Raw genomic sequence first — 21,197 nt, forward strand, 5'->3', positions numbered from 1 at the left:
GATATATGTACATGTATAACTGATTCACTTTGCTGTATACCTGAAACTAACACAACACTGTAAATCAACTATACTCCAATTAAAAAAAAACACTTCTGTGATATTATAAGTGAGATAAGGACTAGCTAATAGCCAAATAATAATTAATTAATTTTAAATAATCAATAAGTTGTCAAAACGTATCAACAACCGTCTGCCCCAGGAGGCTCTCTGTGATTTCTAGTGGCTCACTGGTCCCTTAAAGACTGCACATTTGACCCTTGAACAGCAGGGGCTTAGGGCACCAACCCTCTCACACAGTCAAAAATCCCTTATAATTTATAGCTGGCCATCAGTATACGTGGTGCCTCTGTATCTCAGGTTCTGCATCTGCAGATTCAACCAGCCGGGGATTGTTTAGTACTGTAGTATTTACTATTAAAAAAAATCCATGGATAAGCAGATCCACGCAGTTCAAACTCAGGCTGTTCAAGGATCAACTGTATAGTGTCTTAAAAGTCTCTTATCTTAAAATCATTTTAATCCTATGTGCTAATCCCACAGTTCTAAGCATGCCTGATAGAACAGGAAACATAAAATACCTCATAGCAATTACAAATCATTTGTGTACATATTGTTGAATGCTAATACAGGCCAGGCATTGAATTAGGAGCTAGAGATGATATACTGACATGGTTCATGTGGATGGGAGGAGACACCAGAGCACACAGTTCCAGGAATGTGATACTTCTCCCTCTAGTTTTAGAGAGACACGGTTTTGCTGTTGTTGTCTGTTTTGCATCTGGTTGGTGTGTAAAAAACCAAAGTTAAATTTACTCTCTCACATAAACACTAAACTGGCCAAGTGAACAGGAGGGCCTGGTCTAACTCCTGCCAACCTTTTCCGTTTTCTCGGACACTCCTCACCCTTCACTCACTGACTTATTAAAACTAAGACAAGCCAAGCCCTTTCCAGTCTCAGGACCTTGGAATGGTTATCTTCTGTGTTCATGCTCTGAGCAATCCACTCCTGGCTTTTCAATGTGACTGGTCCCTGGTCCTTAAGGCCCCACCATCAAAGTCCCCTTCTCAGAGACACTGACCAGCTACATCAAATGTCACCCCTCCCCAGTACTTGGTTATTTATCCTTCACATAACCTACTTCATTTCCTTCATAATTCTTACAACTAGTGTGATGATTTTGTCACCGGCAAAGCCCATTAACAATTCCCGGGAGATAAAAACAGAAGCTGGGTAATAAAATAAAGTCAAACCATTTTTTTTCCTTTGTACTCATAGGGTGCCCCACGCAGAGGCCTAGCATCCGGCACTTCAGACCAGAGTTCCCTGTGCAGAATGGCTATGCCCATCACCTCAGCTCAGCAGAAGTGCTGTGACGACACCTCAATTCAACATGGCAACAGTGGGCCATGTGCAGAGATGCACTGCAATCTGGAGCCTCGAGCAGCACAGCTGCAGTCCACCCATAAGAACTCCACCCCCTCCCCGCTGAAGAGAACCCTGTAAAGCAGTCCTGCCACCAACGGCCTGCCCAGAAGAGTGTGTACTCAAAAAACACAAGCTTGCACCTCTCCCTTCTTTGATCAAAAAATAAAGCTTTCCTTTGCTTCTGAACCAAACTTAGTCTTAGTATTGGCTCCAATAACACCAGGCAGGAGAAAGGGTCAGTAACAAATTTAGGCAACCCAGGTGGGATGCACTGTGGCCTTTTCCCCTGCACCTATCCACTAGGCTCTGGGCTCACCCTAGCTCCAGTGGGAGGACAGCTGAGGCTTTGGGAGGTTCCTGTGAGGATGACTGACTCTGGTCTTTGGTCTTTGATAGAACAGCAGGAAGCCTAAGGCCGAATTCAGAGCAACTCTGCCCAGCAGCCTGATACCCAGTTGTGGTGTACACACAGGGTAGCCCCTAGAGTAATCTGGACGGCGCCCCCTTGAGGTGATCACACTGGGGCATCGGTGGTGATCAGAGACTGAAATTCACGTATGTCTGCCTGCTGCCTCTGGCTGGCCTTCCTGCGGTACCAGATGCCCGGGGATGGTGGGGATGAGAGGAAGCCCAGGCAGTCTTGCCTGTGGCCTCAGCAGTAGTGCTGTCCCCTTAATCCCAGTACAAGGCAGTAGGGGCTGCACCAGGACTTTTTGCCATCCTTGCCAACCTCAGGGGTCAACAGTACCATCCTCCCTAGTCACTTTCAGTTTGGTAAAGGAAAGTGGCCAAGAGGCGAGACCAGGAAGATGTCCAGGCATTGAGGACAGTCTGACAAAAAGGAACAAGGTCGCGCAATCTGAGTTCAGGAAAAGGCACTGCAGACGCCCAAGTGAGAAAGGGTCCCAAGGTAGGTATGCAACCGGTGACTTGATCTCTCTTCCAGTCAGTGCTAGCTCCTCTAAGTGGACTAGGGAGCACTGCAAGCCACCCGCAAGACCAGGAACCCCATTATTAGGAAGCTCTTGAGCTGCTGACAAGAACAAGAAACACCCACCACTCGACCTCTTCTCCCTCGGCTGACAAGGCGACACTTGAGTGATTCTTTATCAACCAAGGTTCCCACAGGCTCTCCTCCCGGTATCAGCACAGAATCCCAGCTGCCCCAGCAATCTGGTGAATAACCTACAGGGATCCCTCAGGCCTTTAACTCTCACCCAGTGGGAAGTCTGAAAACTCCTCCTTTTCAGCCAAAAGGAGGAAAGAGAAGACCCCCACCTCAGAGAGCTATGCCACCCCCTAAGGAACCAAGGTGGTCAGGAACTAATGTGGCTAAGCTACTCTGGTCCGGAGGATGTCCTGTCTAACCTCCTGTGGGATATCCTGACTGAGGAAGAACTATCTCAAGCATGGGCCATTACAAATTCAAGGGGGACCCCCAGTTATATCAGAGTCCATGCCATTTGGATGTCCCTTATTTGGGGCTTTTTAGGACTCCATTAACAGTTTGGTGCTGGTTCCAAATTTCAGAAATCTTGTTTGGGTCAAACCTTGTGACAATTCTGTGCCAACAAATCACTCTAACTGCCTTCTCAGTAGCTGGAAACAAATTCAAGTCAGAACATCTAAGGTACGGGGAACCAAATATCTACCATACTGAAGGACAGCCCAGTAGGGTGCCTCCTGCAGAACTGGCAGTTTTTCAGGTATGACCTCCTGACCCCAAAACATTTAAGCTTCCTATATGATACAGCCTGGCCCCAATACCAGCTGGGAGATGGGGAAAGTTGTCCCGTCCATAGATCTCTAAATTACACTATTTTACAATTGGACCTGCTATGCCAGAGACAAAATAAATGGGGTGAAACTCCCTATGTCCGGTTATTTTTTTATGGCCTTATATCAGAACAAAGGCCTTCAAAAGGCATGTGGGCTCTCCTCCGCTGATATGTCCTTGACCCTCCCCTGAGGACCTCCTTGATCTCTTCCCTAACCCTCCTCCTACTGCTCCCTCCCTGCCCTCTTCCTTCATATGTCCCCATTGGGGCCACAGGCCTGAAGGGCCCCCTCCATGCCAGCCCCCTCCCTCCAGAATCCAGTCCAGAACTACACAATGCAGGACTAATTACCAGCCAGGGGCCAACACCCCACCAGGAAACGTACTCCCTTTTGAGGCAGGTCCTTGCTGGAGAAGGAGGGCTCTCATCCCATCCAGGTACACATCCCATTTACCACTTTGGATCTGTGTAGCTGGAAAAGTCATAGTAAGGGGTTGAAAGAAGATCCAGAGGGGTTCCTGAATCTGATTAGGGGAACGTTTCAGACCCATGACGCCACCTAGGCTGACATTCAGAGCCTCCTCAACGTACTCTTAATGGGGGAAGAAAAGGTCACAGTCTTTTCAAAAGCCTGAGAGGAGCAGACAGAACAGAAATCATGCAGGTCATGCTATTTTCAGACCAGGGAAGCAAGTGGTCCCAGATAATGAACCCAACTAGGACCACTGAGACCATGGAGAAGCGGGTAGAAGACAGAGACTGACTGTTATAAAAATATGATCCTAAAGGGAATCCAGGCAGCAGGAAAGAAACAAATTGGAATAAGGGAAATCAACCAGGAGCCAATGGAAAACGCTTCAGCATTCCTAGAGCGCCTCAGGGAATGTCTCTGAATCTATATGACCACTGACTGAGTCATTGGAAGGGAATGCAATCCTGAGGTCATATTTCATTTCCCAAAGCGTTCCTGACCTTAGGCTTAAACTTCAGAAATTAGAAATAGAACCAGATATTCCTACCTCTCACCTGGTCAAGGTTGCCTATTGGGTGTTTAATAACAGTGATACAGAGGAGAAAAAGAGGATAAAAAGGCACGGAGGCAAGTCCACCCACTGGCCGTTGCCCTCCAATGTCAACGGGGGGGCACGGGAATTTGGACTAACTGCCCACGGAGACTCTTAACTCCAGTGAGTGACCCCCAACCCCCACAGAGGGATAGCAAACCGAGGAAACAAGGACCCAATCAGTGTGCCATATGTAAACAAGAGGGACACTGGAAGGAAGAATGACCTCGCTGCCCCGGAAGGGGGGAGGAAATGGCAGATCCCAGCCACCACGCTCAAAGGCAGATGGTCCAAGCCAATGAAGAATAATGGGGTCAGGGGCTCCTAAGCTGGCACTTCAACTGAGCCCCCCGAGGAGTCCCAGCTGACAGTGGACATAGGGGAAAAGCCTGTCGAATTCTTAATCAACACTGGTGCCACTTACTCAGTTCTGAACACCAGATCAGGCAAACTCAGTCATAAGAGTTGTAAAATTATGGGGGTATCAGGGAAGGCCCAAGAAAAGGCATTCACAGAGCCATTAGAATGTAAATTGGATGAATACACACTCACCTATCCCTTCCTATATGTTCTTGAATGTGCTATACCCCTGCTAAAAAGAGATATCTTACATAAATTGGGGGATACTATCCACCTAATGGGAGACAAACTAGAGATTGGCATCCCCTAGAAAGGGGGTACAAGATGATAATGTTAACAGGTGAGGACAAACCTCCCCACACAGAGCAAGTCGACCTCCATGGAGTAAATCCCAAGGTATGAGCCTAGGGATGGGTAGGACAAGCTGGAGGAGCCAGTCCCATGATAGTTCATCAAAAACCAGGACACACACGGCCCAACAGAAAACAGTACCCTCTCCATCAGGAGGCCTTCTGGGCATTGCCCCTGTTATACAGGGCCTAACTGACCAGGACCTAATTAGACCATGCTAATAAGCCTGTCATACCACCCATTCTCCCTGTAAAGAAACCCAATGGGGAATATCAGGTGGTGCAGGACCTCAGGGCAGTCAATGAAGCCCCCAAGGATATACATCCAGTCCTCCCGAACCCCTACACCCTGCTGGCCACTGTATTTTCCCCAAGTCCTGGTATTCTGTATTCGATTTAAAAGATGACTTCTTCTGTATTCCATTAGCCCCAGACTCACAAGAAAGTTTTGCTTTTCAGTGGCAGGACCCAAACACGTAAAAAAACAATACTGCTGGACAGTCCTGCCCCAAAGGTTCAAAAATTCCCCCACCATCTTTGGAGAAACTTTAGCTAAAGACCTGAAAGATCGACATCTGGAGGAGGGAACCTTCCTCCACTATGTAGACAACATTCTGATCGCCAGGCTTATTAAGGAAGGCTCTGAACCATCCTGAAACACCTAGCCAATAAAGGATACGAGGTGTCCAAGAAAAAGGCTCAAACAGCACAAACTATGGTGACCCACTCAGGCTTCATTCTCACAGAAGGTCAGAGAAGCCTACCCCAGGAAAGGAAAGAAGCCATTTGCAGCTTCACCTCCTCCTAAAACTAGAAGACAACTTAAGGGTTTCCCGGGGATGGCCAGGTTTTGCCACATCTGGATCCCTAACTATGGTCCATTAGCTAGGCCTCTATATAAAAAGTTCAAAGGAAAGTATGATGATCGTTTTGAATGGAATTCAGAATGCGAAGGGGCCTTTCAAGAATTGAAAAAGCAATTACTTCAGGCCCCTGACCTAGCCTCCCCCCCCCAGATTTAGTTAAACCCTTTGACCTTTACATTCATGAGAGAAGGAGGATCTCCTCGGGGTATTAGGTCAAAACCTGGGACCCTTACTCGGGTGGTTGCTTATTTCTCTAAACAATTAGGTCAAGCCACAAAGGGATGGCCTCCTTGCCTTCGGGCTGAGGAAGCTACTGCAGCCCTGATAAAGGAGGCTGAAAAGTTAATGTTTGGTCAGCCACTCACTATATGGACTCCACAGCAGATTCACGTTTTAGTAAGTTCTAAGGGAACAGAATGGCTATCCCCTGGAAGGTCGATTCAAGTTCAGACTATGCTTTTAGACAATCCAGTGGCTATCGTAATAACCTGTCACGCACTAAATCCTGCCACCCTGATACCCACAGAAATGGGGTCCCTGGAGCATGACTGTATAGAAACCACAGACACCATCTATTCCAGTTGCCCCAAGCTAGGAAGTGAGCCTCTTCCAAATGCCAAAAAGGAATGGTTCACAAACAGGAGCAGTTTTATGAAAGGGGGAGAAGTCTGGCAGGATACACTGTAACCTCCTGGACCCGAGTCACAGAAGCAAGAGGGCTACCCTCCAGGGACTTCTGTCCAAAAGCCTTGGAGCTCAGGACTGGGAGGATCTTCAATGTTTACACAGATTCCCAGTACGCATATGCCATCCTCCATGCACATAGGGCTATTTGGAAGGAAAGAGGTATGCTTACTGCGGAGAAAAAACATCTGGAACGTGGCTTAAGCATACTGAAGCTCTCAGAAGTAGTACAGCTTCCCAGAGGTCTCTCTGGGTGGGCTGGAGCGTGGCCGCGGCTGCTCACTCCAGACGGCCACACCATGGCGGAGGAGGAGCTTGAGGTGCTGAGGAAGCACAAGGCGGGCCGAGCTGCAGGCGAAGCACAGGGACCCTGGCCATGTAGCACAACGGAAGCAAAGCAAAGGGAAGCAGAAATGAGAAACAGTGCCTTAGCCCAAGTTCTGGATCAGTCAGCCCGGGCCCGATTAAGTAACTTAGCACTTGTAAAGCCTGAGAAAACTAAAGCAGTAGAGAATTGCCTTATACAGATGGCACGGTATGGACAACTAAGTGGGAAGGTATCAGAACAAGGTTTAATAGAAATCCTCGAAAAGGTAAGCCAACAAACAGAAAAGAAAACAACAGTTAAATTCAACAGAAGAAAAGTAATGGACTCTGATGAAGATGACGATTATTGAATTTAAGACGTCTAGACACTGGGACTTAATGGAGCAATTCTAGGATAGATAACACTTGGCAGAAGTTAAGATCTTGATGGGATGTTTACTTTATCGTCTATATGCCTTCTAAAAATAAACTTGTTATGCAAAATTAAAAAAAAAAAGTAGTACAGCTTCCAAAAAAGGTGGTAGTAACTCATCGTAGGGGTCGCCAAAAGGGGGATGCAGAGGGAAACAACAAGGCAGATGCGATTGCCAAAAGGGTGGCCAGAGAACTAGTAACTTGGCAACTACCCCTCATACCTCGAAGGCCAGATCCATCCAATTATTCCCCAATCTGCATAAAGGAAGAATCAGACAAAGTGCAAAAACAGGTCTTCATCAGAGATCTAGGAGGCCATGGGTGGCTAGTTAATGAACACGAGCCATACTTCTTTCCCCAACTGCAGCTTGTCAAGCCATCAGGGAGGCTCATCAAGAAACTCACTATGGGAGGGAAGCCCTATATAATTGGTTAGTTGAGGTCACGGTAACTCCTGGCATGAAAAGTATAATCAGTCAGATAGTTGAGACATGCTGCTCTTGCTAATATGTCGGCCATGTACCTTGACTTAACTGGTGTCCTTGTCACCCATGCCATGCGGCCCAGGCCCTGGGTGCAGAAACTGCTTTTATATAGAAGCTAGTTGTGTTCTATCAACAGGATGCCACAAAGGCCCACAACAAAACCAGACCAAACTGGCTAGATCCAAGGTAGCAGGCAAAGTAAACTAAAGGTCACCGCTTTTCTTCCCCTCATTTATCTGTTTCCATACCAACTCCTGAGAGCTGAACAACACCTGCCCAGATTCATTTCTGTGTTTGTTTCAAAAGTACCTGGTGTTTGGCAGAGATGTTTTGCAGCAGTGCTTTGAGAGGTATATGTTTTGAGAGATACAGTGGTCAACCGCCCCAAACCGGCTCTGAATTGACCGCAGGAACGCACCTGCGCAGATGAAACCTGGAAATGTCTGCAAGTTACCTTTACTTCATTACCACACTAAGATCTCCACCCATAGGAGCATTTGTACTCTGCTAGACACAGTTTGTGCATGTGCAAGAGGGCCTTGCGTGTGCAAGAGGGCCTGAGGGACTGCGCATACCCGGGCTGTTCCTGGAAATCTCTGTCCTTTTCCCCAGTTTCTGATGACGCACTTACCTCTCACCCCTTAAAAGTCCCCCACTTTCCTCCTTTCAGGAAGACGGTGCCTTTAGAGCATGAGCTACCCTTCTCCATTCCCTGGCCATTGAATAAAAGCCGGTCTTGCTTGCGCTAAACTCAATTTCATTATTGGCAGCACGAAACCGAGGGGGAAAGAACACCCTGACCAAGCCGGGGGGACTTCGGTTCAGCTAGGACCCCAAGAGGGGAGCCTCACGTCTAATTCGGTGACATCCTCTGTCTCCAAAAGGTTAAACTGTCTCACTCAGGGATACGAACAGTTAGGGCCAAAGCCTGGTGACATACATAGCTAAAGGGAGCTGGGGAGTTCTGCTCCTCTCCCCCGGGTTATGACGACGCCCGAAATCAGGAGGCAGTAGTTACAGAAAATGAACCTGCGCCCTTCAGCGCCCCTCGAGAATGAAGAGCAGGACAAACGCCAGAGGAGGGATTTGCCACCGGTAAAGCCCATTAACAATTCCCAGGAAATAAAAATAAAGCTGGCTAATAGTGTCTTACCTTTTTTTTTTTCACCTGCCCATAGGCTGCTATACGCAGAGGCCCTGTATTCAGCCCTTTGGACCAGAGTTCCTCGAGCCACACAGCTGCGCCAAACACCTCAGCTCCACTGCCCCGTGCACAGGGGCGGCGCACAGCACTGCGATTCAAGATGGAGGCGGCGAGCCCGCGGGCGGAGACGCTATGCGTGACACCGTGACCTGGAGCGTGAGCAACACGCCTGCGCCAGACCCGCGAGAACTCGGCCCCCCTCCCCGCTAGGAGAACCCTAGCAGCCCTGCCCACGGCCCATGGGGAGAGTGCGAGCTCGCACCTCTCCATTTTTTGATCAAAGAATAAAACTTTCCTTTGCTTCTGAACCGAACTCAGTATATCATTCTATTTGGCTCCAACGACACTGGGCTGGAGGACCCTGCTGGGGCCGAATTGAAAGGGTTGTTAACATTTTTGTTGATCAGTTTCTTGTTTACTTGTCGTCAGGTTCCCCCACTAGAATGTGAGCTCCAGTTACCACGTCTCTCCTGCTCAATTCAGTGCCCCAAACCGCACCTGCCCGATACGGGCACTCAGTAAATAATATAGTGAGAATAAAGTGAGAATAAAGATAATACTAAAAGAATGAGAGAATGCATGAGCAGACTTTGATTACAGACATCCCACGACAGACTAGTCTCCAAGGGTGACCTACAGCATGTAACTCGAACTACATTCCATAGAAAGAAGCAGGCCCTGGGAATTCCCTGCCGGTCCAGTGGTTAGGACCCCACACTTTCACTACCGAGGGCCGGTCGGGGAACTAAGATCCCGCAAGTCGAGCAGTGGCCAAAAAAAAAAAAAAGCATGCCCTGAAGTTCTTAATCCCTGATCTAGAGTTATCACATATTTGAGCACACACTCAACCTACTAAAATGAATGATACAGAATATGTGATGATATGCTTTTATGCAAAGTTAAATATAGGATAATATACACAACCATTTTCCTCCTTTCGAAACATCACAATTCATCATTCTAATCAGGGCAGGTATGCACCAAGCCCTGCTGGCAATGTGTTTCCAATTTCTTTATCCACCTCTCCTTTGCTGTACCACCATCCACTTGCTAACTACACAGTCCTCAGTATCATATTTAGGAGTTTAATTCTGGTAAGAAGTGGATGTTCCCTTTTTCTTTGGCAATTATGGCCAAGTTGCTGGTGCTCTGAGTAACTATTAGCATTGTAACTAGTCACGTAGATGTCTATTTTATTCAACGTATTCATTATCATTTGAAATTATTTATTTTGTCTCTCCAATAACATGTCAGCTGCATGACAACAGAAATCTTGTCATAATTGTTCTCCTTATATCCCTCTCCCCACCCCATCCCCAGTGCATAAAACACTACTAAACTCAACACTGGCACTTAATAAATTTTTGGATGAAAGTACAAATGATTGAATAAATGAATGAACCAATGAACTGTGTCTCACTGTTAGCTATGGATTTCATGTGTATGATGTCTTTCTATTCTTGTCTGTTTCATCAGCTTTAGCTGTACTGAGTTACCCATGTAAACACAGGCAGAATATAGAAACCTAGCTTCAGTCAATAGTCATTATTTCTAGAATAAATCCAAACTGAATGATGTTAATTTTGTGTCCCATGTTCCTCATACGCAAACTCAGTGAAGCAGATGCTGTCATTGCTCTGACACCATCTGCAGCTCCTTATATACCAAGGACTGCTTCTCTTCCTGATGATGTCTTGGAATATGATAACATGACAGTGCCTAGGAATTAATGCCTCAGAAGCAATCCTCAATTAATGAAGGGTAGAAGCTGACGGATAAAATCTAATGCTTCCCTGTCCTTCAGTGAAACAATGCTGAGGCATATTCTATACAGCATTTCCAGTGGCATTTGGAGCCCTGGTTGCCCATCGCAGACACCACTAATTAACAGAACTTATTTGGTTTTCCTCCCTTCCTTGACTGACTTCTCCACTCTCTCACAGAAGACATTGCCCTGGGATTGAATCCAAATCCTTGTCCCCAGGTCTCCTTTTGGGATGATACGAGGTAAGACATTGGGGAATAATGTAAGTATCTATCACATACAGTTGTTGAAAGGATTCACTGAGTTAATACAAGTAAAGTGATTAGAAGAGTGCCTGGGATGTAGTCTATGGTTCATAAATGTTATTTGTGAGTTGTTATCTAGTATTATTTGTCTCCTCTGACCTACTTCCCCTTAATTTTGCCAGTATTGGTTCTCTATTTGGGTCCACACCTTTCCTCTTGATAGTTGTCTCAATCCCCAATCAAGCTCTGAAATTTCTAGATGAAGTTCATCTACCTCCATTTGAACCCACTTTTCTTTATTGCTCTATGCATTATTAGCTAATATTAATGCAGCAGAGGGGACAAAAGCTCACAAACACTACACACATTCCACAAGACGCGCTGCAGGAAAACAGTGACTAAGAAGGATCAATAGTATCCTAGGGTCTTGGTGGCCACATTCATGGTGGAGGTGGACCTCTTACTCCTGGGGGAGGGGGTCTCATTCCTGGAGGGGGCACGCCTATTGGAGTCCCTCAAGTAGGGGAAGCCTAATTGGTGGGCCCATGGGTGGTCCCGTACCAGGTGCAGGAGCCATAATTCCTGCAGGTAGGGTTGCTCAACCAACAGGTGTGGGGCAGTCCCCTGTCCTGGTGGATACTGAGCTGGGGCTCCAGCAGTGCTGGCAGTAGCAGCACCTGCAGCAGCTGCTACAATGCCTCTTCCCTGTAGGGTCATTACCTGTTGGGATGCCTCCCCCGCAACCCCTCGGCCAGGGCCTGCTAATCTAGCAGGAGCCTGGGGAATTGGAACACCGGGTGGAACACCTCTGCCAGCTGCTCTGCCGACCGCAGGGCCTCCTCCAGCTCCAGCAAGTGATATCCAAGCAATGCCAGTATCTTTGGGGGGTGGTCCCTCCACAGTCATGGAAACCAAGTTCTCCTGGCACAGCAACACCAGATCCAAAGCCCGCTTTTCTTCACGCTCTGGCTGCTTCGAATTCTTTGGCTTGATCTTCCTGAACTCATCACAATCACAGAGCATCAAGTTCGTATGCTTGTCAAAAGCCTTAAAGGTGCCAGTGAAGATCCAATCATCTTGCAGGACACATCTCACCCTGTAGTCAATGTGCTGCAGCATCTTGCTGCTCTTCCCCACAGTCATGATTGCTGTTCCACCAAATCCAATGCCCACAGGAAAGTTTCGGGATCCTTAAGACCTAAGGGAAGGCTACAGATTAAGGTATGTCGAAGGTTCTCCACCAAACAACGCAAGCTGGGGCAGAAGCTTCAAACAGTAGATAGAGCCTGTTTTTATTTTGTTTGTGTTCTCTTGAAATCAGCTACCTGGGTGTTCCAATACTGCTTTAACAACCTCTCGGTATCTCAGCTAAGAACGCCTGTCTCAGTTCTGCATGGAAATCCACCACAGGGACTTGCTGCTGCTGCTGCTGAGATGGCCTCGGGTACAGGTGACACGCCTGGCTGCTCAGTGAGGCTATCCTTCTATGTTTAACTTGGACTTCTACCTCTGGTACGTGCTGTTCAACAGTCCACCTCAGGTGTAAATGGTCCCTGGCCCGCTCCATCACACCGCTGGCCTCAGAACAGAACAGAACAGGTCAGGCATCTCCAGCAGCCGCCCCACTCTGCACTGCTCCTGCCACGGCAGCACCATCCAATCACTCTGGCTCAGGCTGCACATGGGTGGCCACACCCCTGAACCCACTTTTGATAGCTGCCTTTCAACTTGCCTTTCTCTAGGTCATCCCCAACAGCTTCAGAGGTAGGAAAGTGAAACTCGACAGATCTGATTTAAAAGACTTACATCACTGCTGAGAAATAGCTGAGGACACTCAGGTTTTCCTGTTTGGCCATTTTCCCCCTGGAGAGATGCATTGCTAAAGCAACTGCTAGGTGAGCATTTAAGAACAATTATAGTAGATCCAACTGACCAAGAATGTTGCTGGAAAGCTCATTGTCCTTTCTTACTGGTGTCAGTGCTCTGAATTTCTTGAGTTAATTTTCAGCTAAGATTTATTCTAGAACAATTCCAGAATGTCTGACTTTACAAAGCAGCTGTGTCAATTCCCTTAATGTGTTATGAGCTATGACTTCGCTATATAAAAACCCTTAGAATACAGTCAGGCAGTCACCTTTTTGATATTCATTTTTATCCTTTCTCCCAATGACTAAAGGCTATGAAACACTGTGAATATGCAATAAATACATCTTAATGGATTGGTATTAAAATTATAAAACAGTAAATTCTCTTTTGCATGTGGATATCTCTGTACCAACCAGATAATCTCTATTTAAACTAGCTGCCTCAAGAACCCTCCTACACTGTTGGTAGGAATGTATGTTTGTGTAGCTACTACAGAAAACAGTATGGAGGGTCCTCAGAAAACTAAAAGTAGAACTACCATATGATCCAGCAATCCCACTCCTGGGCATACACCTGGACAAAACTATAATTCAAAAAGATACATGTGGGCTTCCCTGGTGGCGCAGTGGTTGAGAGTCGGCCTGCTGATGCGGGGGACACGGGTTTATGCCCTGGTCTGGGAGGATCCCACATGCCGTGGAGCGGCTGGGCCCGTAAGCCATGGCCGCTGGGCCTGCACGTCCGGAGCCTGTGCTCCGCAATGGGAGAGGCCACAACAGTGAGAGGCCTGCGTACCGCAAAAAAAAAAAGAAAAAAAAAAAAGATGCATGCACCCCTATGTTTATAGCAGCACTATTCCCAATAGCCAAACATGGAAACAACCTACGTGTCCATCTAAAGATGAATGGATAAAGAAGATGTGGTACATATATATACAATGGAATAAGACTCAGCCATAAAAAAATAAGGAAATAATGCCATTTGCAGCAACATGGATGCAACTAGAAATTATCATGCTAAGTGAAGCAAGTCAGAAAGAGAAAGACAAATAACATGTGATATCACTTATATGTGGAGTGTAAAATATGGCAAAAATGAACCTATCTACAAAACATAAACAGACTCACAGTAAAAGAGAACACACTTGTGGTTGCCAAGGGAGTGGGGGGAGAGAGCGAGGGATGGACTGGGAGTTTGGGGTTAGTAGATGCAAACTATTACATTCAGAATGCATAAACAACAAGGTCCTACTGTATAGCACAGGGAACTGTATCTAATCTCCTGGGATAAAGGACAATGGAAAATAATATAAAAAAAGAATGTATATATGTGTATAACTGAGTCACTTCACTGTACAGCAGAAATTAGCACAACATGGTATATGAACTATACTTAAAAAATTAAAAATATTCTATCAAACATTTAGAGAAGAGCTAACACCTATCCTTATCAAACTTCCAAAATATAGCAGAAGGAGGAACACTCCCAAACTCATTCTATGAGGTCACCATCACCTTGATACCAAAACCAGACAAAGATGTCACAAAAAAAGAAAACTACAGGTCAATATCACTGATGAACATAGATGCAAAAATCTTCAACAAAAGGCTAGCAAACAGAATCCAACAGCACATTAAAAGGATCATACACCATGATCAAGTGGGGTTTATCCCAGGAATGTAAGGATACACCCATTTATGATTAAAAACCCTCCAGAAAGTAGGCATAGAGGGAACTTATGTCAACATAATAAAGGCCATATATGACAAACCCACAGCCAACATTGTTCTCAATGGTGAAAAACTGAAAACATTTCCTCTCAGATCCGGAACAACAAAAGGTTGCCCACTCTCACCACTATTATTCAAAAGAGTTTTGGAAGTCCTAGCCACTGCAATCAGAGAAGAAAAAGAAATAAAAGGAATCCAAATTGGAAAAGAAGAAGTAAAACTGTCACTGTTGGCAGATGATACTATACATAGGTAATCCTAAAGATGCTACCAGAAAACTACTAGAGCTAATCAATGAATTCAGTAAAGTAGCAGGATACAAAATTAATGCACAGAAATCTCTTGCATTCCTATACACTAATGATGAAAAATTGGAAAGAGAAAATAAGGAAACACTCCCATTTACCATGGCAACAAAAAAAATAAAATACCTAAGAATAAACCTCCTAAGGAGGCAAAAGACCTGTATGCAGAAAACTATAAGACACTGATGAAAGAAATTAAAGATGATACAAATAGATGGAGAGATATACCATGTTCTTGGATTGGAAGAATCAATATTGTGAAAATGATTATACTACCCAAAGCAATCTACAGATTCAATGCAATCCCTATCAAACTACCAATGACATTTTTCACAGAACTAGAACAAAAAATTTCACAATTTGTATGAAAACACAAAAGACCCCGAATAGCCAAAGCAATCTTGAGAAAGAAAAACAGAGCTGGAGGAATCAGGCTCCCTGACTTCAGACTATACTACAAAGCTACAGTAATCAAGATAATATGGTACTGGCACAAAAACAGACATATAGATCAATGGAACAGGATAGAAAGTTCACAGATAAACCCAGACACATATAGTCACCTTATTTTTGATAAAGGAGGCAAGAATACACAATGGAGAAAAGACAGCCTCTTCAAATAAGTGGTGCTAGTAAAACTGGACAGCTACATGTACAAGAATGAAATTACAACATTCCCTAACACCAAACACAAAAATAAACTCAAAATGGATTAAAGACCTAAATGTAATGCCAGACACTATAAAACTCTTAGAGGAAAACATAGGGAGAACACTCTATGACATAAATCACAGAATGATCCCTTTTGACCCATCTCCTAGAGAAATGGAAATAAAAACAAAAATAAACAAATGGGACCTAGTGAAACTTAAACGCTTTTGCACAGCAAAGGAAACCATAAAAAAGACGAAAAGACAACCCTCAGAATGGGAGAAAATATTTGCAAATGAAGCAACTGACAAAGGATTAATCTCCAAAATTTACAAGCTGCTCATGCAGCTCAATATCAAAAAAACAAACAATCCACTCCAAAAATGGCCAGAAGACCTAAGTAGACATTTCTCCAAAGAAGATATACAGATTGCCAACAAACACATGAAAGGATGCTTAACATCACTAATCATTAGAGAAATGCAAATCAAAACTACAATGAGGTATCACCTCACACCAGAGTGGCCATCATCAAAAAATCTACAAACAATAAATGCTGGAGAGGGTGTGGAGAAAAGGGAATCCTCCTGCACTGTTGGTGGGAATGTAAATTGATACAGCCACTATGGAGAACAGTATGGAGGTTCCTTAAAAAACTAAAAATAGAGCTACCATATGACCCAGCCATCCCACTACTGGGCATATACCCTGAGAAAACCATAATTCAAAAAGAGTCATGTACCAAAATGTTCATGCAGCTCTATTTACAATAGCCAGGACATGGAAACAACCTAAGTGTCCATCATCGGATGAATGGATATAGAAGATGTGGCACATATATACAATGGAATATTATTCAGCCATAAAAAGAAACGAAATTGAGTTATTTGTAGTGAGGTGGATGGACCTAGAGTCTGTCATACAGAGTGAAGTAAGTCAGAAAGAGAAAAACCAATACCATATGCTAACACATATATATGGAATCTAAAAGGAAAAACAGGTTCTGATGAACCTAGGGGCAGGACAGGAATAAAGACACAGACGTAGAGAATGGACTTGAGGACACAGAGAGGGGGAAGGGTAAGCTGGGACGAAGTGAGAGAGTAGCACTGACATATATACACTACCAAATGTAAAATAGATAGCTAGTGGGAAGCAGCCGCATAGCACAGGGAGATCAGCTCGGTGCTTTGTGTCCACCTAGAGGGGTGGGATAGGGAGGGTGGGAGGGAGATGGAAGAGGGAAGAGATATGGGAATATATGTATATGTATAACTGATTCACTTTGTTATAAAGCAGAAACTAACACACCATTGTAAAGCAATTATACTCCAATAAAGATGTTAAAAAAATAAAAGATAAAATAAAAAATAAACTCGCTGCCCCAAAATTTATAACCAAAGTTATATATATTAAAATACTTTTGTGATGAATTAGTCTGACATAATTGTGATATATATAATGAGGATGTCTTGACTTTGTCAGTTATTTTAAATTGTGGTGAAATATACATAAGATAAAATTTGCCATTTAACCATTTTGAGGTTAATACAGTTCAGTAGTGTTAAGTACACTCACATTTTGGTACAAGCAATCTCAAAATTTCTTTTCATCTTGCAAAACTGAAATGCTACACCCATTAAACAATTCATTTCCCCTTACCCTGAGTCACTGGCAACTAAACTCCTTTCTCTCTCTATGAATTTTTGTACTCTGGGTACTTCATATAAATGGAATCACACAGCATTTGCCTTTTTGCATCTGTCTTATTTCACTTAGCAGAATGTCCTCAAGGTTCATCCATGTTGTAGCACGCATTAGAATTCCCCTCCTTTTTCAGGCTGAATAATACTTCATTGTATGTACACACCACATTTTGTTTATCCATTCATCCATCGATGGACACCTGAATTGTGCCAACTTTGGAGCAATTATGTATAATGCTGCTATGAACATGGTTGTGCAAACACCTCTTTGAGACCCTGCTTTCAATCCTTTTAGGTATATACACAGAAGTGGGATTGCTGAATCATATAGTAATTACATTCTTAATTTGGGGGGAACTGTTATACTGTTTTCCATGGCAGCTGCACCATTTTATATTTCCACAAAGAGTGCACAAGGACCACAATTTCTCTACAAGGTGACTCCATTTTTTCAACTATCTCTAAATGTTACCACATCTTGGTCTCCATTTTCTTTTAGCCTTTCTTATAAATTGTAAATATCCTATTTACATACCCGTATTTACCTTTGAACAATTTTTTAAAACTAATATTCACTGAGTGCCTACCTTGGTCTTGGGGATTTTTTTTTTTATGGAGCAAGCACTAGCCCCTAAGCTCTAGAACCTCTCTGACTAGTATAATATGTATAAAAATACGTGAAAATTACAATATGATATGAAATTGTCTCATATACATATGTAAAAAAATACTGTAACAATGTCAGTTGATGTTTCAAAGAGAATACAGCATTGTGGGTTGTTTTTTTCCTAACATCTTTATTGGAGTATAATTGCTTTACAATGGTGTGTTAGTTCCTGCTGTATAACGAAGTGAATCAGCTATACATATACATAGGTTCCCATATCTCTTCCCTCTTGCATCTCCCTCCCACCCTCCCTATCCCACCCCTCTAGGTGGTCACAAAGCACCGAGCTGATCTCCCTGTGCTATGCGGCTGCTTCCCACTAGCTATCTATTTTACATTTGGTTGTGTATATATGTCAGTGCTACTCTCTTACTTCGTCCCAGCTTACCCTTCCCCCTCCCCATGTCCTCAAGTCCATTCTCTACATCTGGGTCTTTATTCCTGTCCTGCCCCTAGGTTCTTCATGACATTTTTTTTTCTTAAATTCCATATATATGTGTTAGCATACGGTATTTGTCTCTCTCTTTCTGACTTACTTCACTCTGTATGACAGACTCTAGGTCTATCCACCTCATTACAAATAGCTTAATTTCGTTTCTTTTTATGTCTGAGTAATATTCCATTGTATATATGTGCCACATCTTCTATATCCATTCATCCGATGATGGACACTTAGGTTGCTTCCATGTCCTGGCTATTGTAAATAGAGCTGCAATGAACATTTTGGTACATGACTCTTTTTGAATTATGGTTTTCTCAGGGTATATGCCCGGTAGTGGGATTGCTGCATCATACCGTAGTTCTATTTGCAGTTTTTTAAGGAACCTCCATACTGTTCTCCATAGTGGCTGTATCAACTTACATTCCCACCAACAGTGCAGGAGGGTTCCCTTTTCTCCACACCCTCTCCAGCATTTATTGTTTGTAGATTTTTTGATGATGGCCACTCTGACTGGTGTGAAGTGATACCTCATTGTAGTTTTGATTTGCATTTCTCTAATGATTAGTGATGCTGAGAATCCTTTCATGTGTTTGTTGGCAATCTGCATATTTTCTTTGGACAGCTACATGTAAAAGAATGAAATTAGAACACTCCCTAACACCATACACAAAAATAAACTCAAAATGGATTAAAGACCTAAATGTAAGGCCAGACACTATAAAACTCTTAGAGGAAAACATAGGCAGAACACTGTATGACATAAATCACAGCAAGATCCTTTTTCACCCACCTTCTAGAAAAATGGAAATAAAAACAAAAATAAACACATGGGACCTAATGAAACTTAAAAGCCTTTGCACAGCAAAGGAAACCATAAGCAAGATGAAAAGACAACCCTCAGAATGGGAGAAAATGTTTGCAAACGAAGCAACCGACAGAGGATTAATCTTCAAAATATACAAGCAGCTCATGCAGCTCAATATCAAAAAATCAAACAACCCAATCCAAAAATGGGCAGAAGACCTAAATAGACATTTTGATCTAGACTGCTGAGAAGGAGTTTCAAGTTGAAAAGAAAGTGTAAGGGAAAAGTGCATTATAAACTGGCAATAACATATGTACAAAGGCAGATGGGTTTGAGAGACTGGGACCAGTTTGGTCCCCAAACGTATTAAATGTCATGCAAAATTCTTGTTTATGTTTGTATCAATGCATATAATTAAAATTTCATTCATGAAAGTATAAAATGGAACGGAGATAGAGTCCATCCCCCAGATTAGTTGCCTTTTGTAATCAAGCCCAACACACACCCAAGCATAACTTTGTTATTAGACCACCGTGATTTAGCCAGTCATCTGGGATTGTGACAGGGGCAGAAAGTAGATGCCCCACGGTCAATCTGATATGGAGTGTTTAAAGAAACCTAGGAACCATGTCTCCATTAATTTGATCATGTCATAGAACCACTGTAACCGTAAGTAAGGGTCTCTCTGTATGGGGCACCATGATAGACATTCCTTTAAGAGAGTCCTCATCATCCTTGCATGATTAAAATCAAAGTCACAGAAAACTGATGCAGACAGATTCCAAGAACATCTGAATATAAAGTTTCATCCAATTACATTTATTTATTTTACTTATTTTCAGCTGAGTCAGGTCTCAGTTGTGTCACGCGGGATCTTTGTTGAGGCATGCGGGATTTTCATCGTGGTGCGCCGGCTTCTCCCTAGTTGTGGTGTGCAGGTTTTCTCTTCTCTAGTTGTGGCGCGCAGCCTCCAGGGTGCATGGGCTCTGTAGTTTATGGCACATGGGCTCTAGTTGAAGTGCATGAGCTCAGTAGTTGTGGCACAGGGCTCAGCTGTCCCGCAGCATGTGGGATCTTAGTTCCCTAACCAGGGATCAACCCCACATCCCCTGCATTGCAAGGCGGATTCTTTACCACTGGACCACCATCAAATTATAAACCTACACAAATGTATATGTCATATATATATATAAATATATATATATGACAGGTATACTTATATATATATATATATATATGGGGATATATATATACACATATATACACTAAAAATATTACTGAGATTTTATATATATATATATAAAACTACTTAGGATACATATATCCTAAAGAAAGAATGCATACTGTAGAACAGAGGATAAGTAGGTGTCATTGGCAGGTATGTATATTAATAGAGTGGGTCAGTGGATCTTTGGGGAAAAGTCACTACGTCTTGCATATATCAGGAAAGTTCACTCAAGGATGTTTTGGGAAAGTTCAATTTTTAAAAATGATCTACACTTTGCACATAAAGAGCTAACCATTAAGGTAGTAAATCATAGATCACAGTTAGTTAACGTTACCTAGATAGCAGAAAAAGGCATTATTCATATGTAAAAAGTAAAAAATTTACTACCAAAGTAATGTTATCAGGTGTCTCATTATTTTTACCCATGAAAAGAATGATACACAAATCTTTCATTAATATTTGGGTGCATATAAGCTAACCTTTTTTCTCTATCCCCAGAGCCAACATTTGTGTAATTATTTGATATATATAATTTTTTTATCAAAAGCATTGGTACACATCAGTGAGAACTTTCAACCACCTTGAAAATGACTTTTAGAATATTTCATTAGCAGACTGTCTTTCAGAGCCTGAGATGACATTCATGTTTCTTCATACTAGTCTTTCATCCATAAAACCCTTTGTTCTGCTGAACAGTTTTCAGACAATGTGGGCAATCAAAAAAAAAAAGGAAAGAAAGAAAAGAAAGCATCCATTCCAGCATTTGATCAGTCTTATTCAAATCCCATCTATTAATAATCTTTTTAAATCTTTCTAAGAATTTTAT

General features: G+C 43.4%; 1 protein-coding gene and 2 pseudogenes across 1 annotated transcript; 1 reads left to right on the forward strand and 2 right to left on the reverse strand.

Moving 5' to 3' along the window:
• The first annotated feature begins 6,830 nt into the window (after nucleotides 1–6,830).
• On the forward strand, nucleotides 6,831–7,257 carry LOC117309004 (programmed cell death protein 5 pseudogene; annotated as a pseudogene).
• Nucleotides 7,258–10,313: 3,056 nt separating this feature from the next.
• LOC101335208 (small nuclear ribonucleoprotein-associated protein B-like) lies at nucleotides 10,314–12,114 on the reverse strand (annotated as a pseudogene).
• A 166-nt stretch (nucleotides 12,115–12,280) lies between these two features.
• LOC117309108 (SNRPN upstream reading frame protein-like) lies at nucleotides 12,281–12,538 on the reverse strand. The gene has a single exon (XM_033845226.2). It carries the CDS (start codon nucleotides 12,536–12,538, stop codon nucleotides 12,317–12,319), a length of 222 nt encoding a protein of 73 aa, XP_033701117.1. The 3' UTR covers nucleotides 12,281–12,316.
• Between the last annotated feature and the right edge of the window lie 8,659 nt (nucleotides 12,539–21,197).

The sequence above is a fragment of the Tursiops truncatus genome, chromosome 19 (assembly GCF_011762595.2).
Source record: "Tursiops truncatus isolate mTurTru1 chromosome 19, mTurTru1.mat.Y, whole genome shotgun sequence".
Classification (NCBI taxonomy): domain Eukaryota; kingdom Metazoa; phylum Chordata; class Mammalia; order Artiodactyla; family Delphinidae; genus Tursiops; species Tursiops truncatus.

What these genes read in the sequence shown, in the direction of transcription:
- LOC117309108 (XM_033845226.2), bottom strand. Translation starts at nt 12,538, where the DNA reads ATGGAGCGGGCCAGGGACCATTTACACCTGAGGTGGACTGTTGAACAG.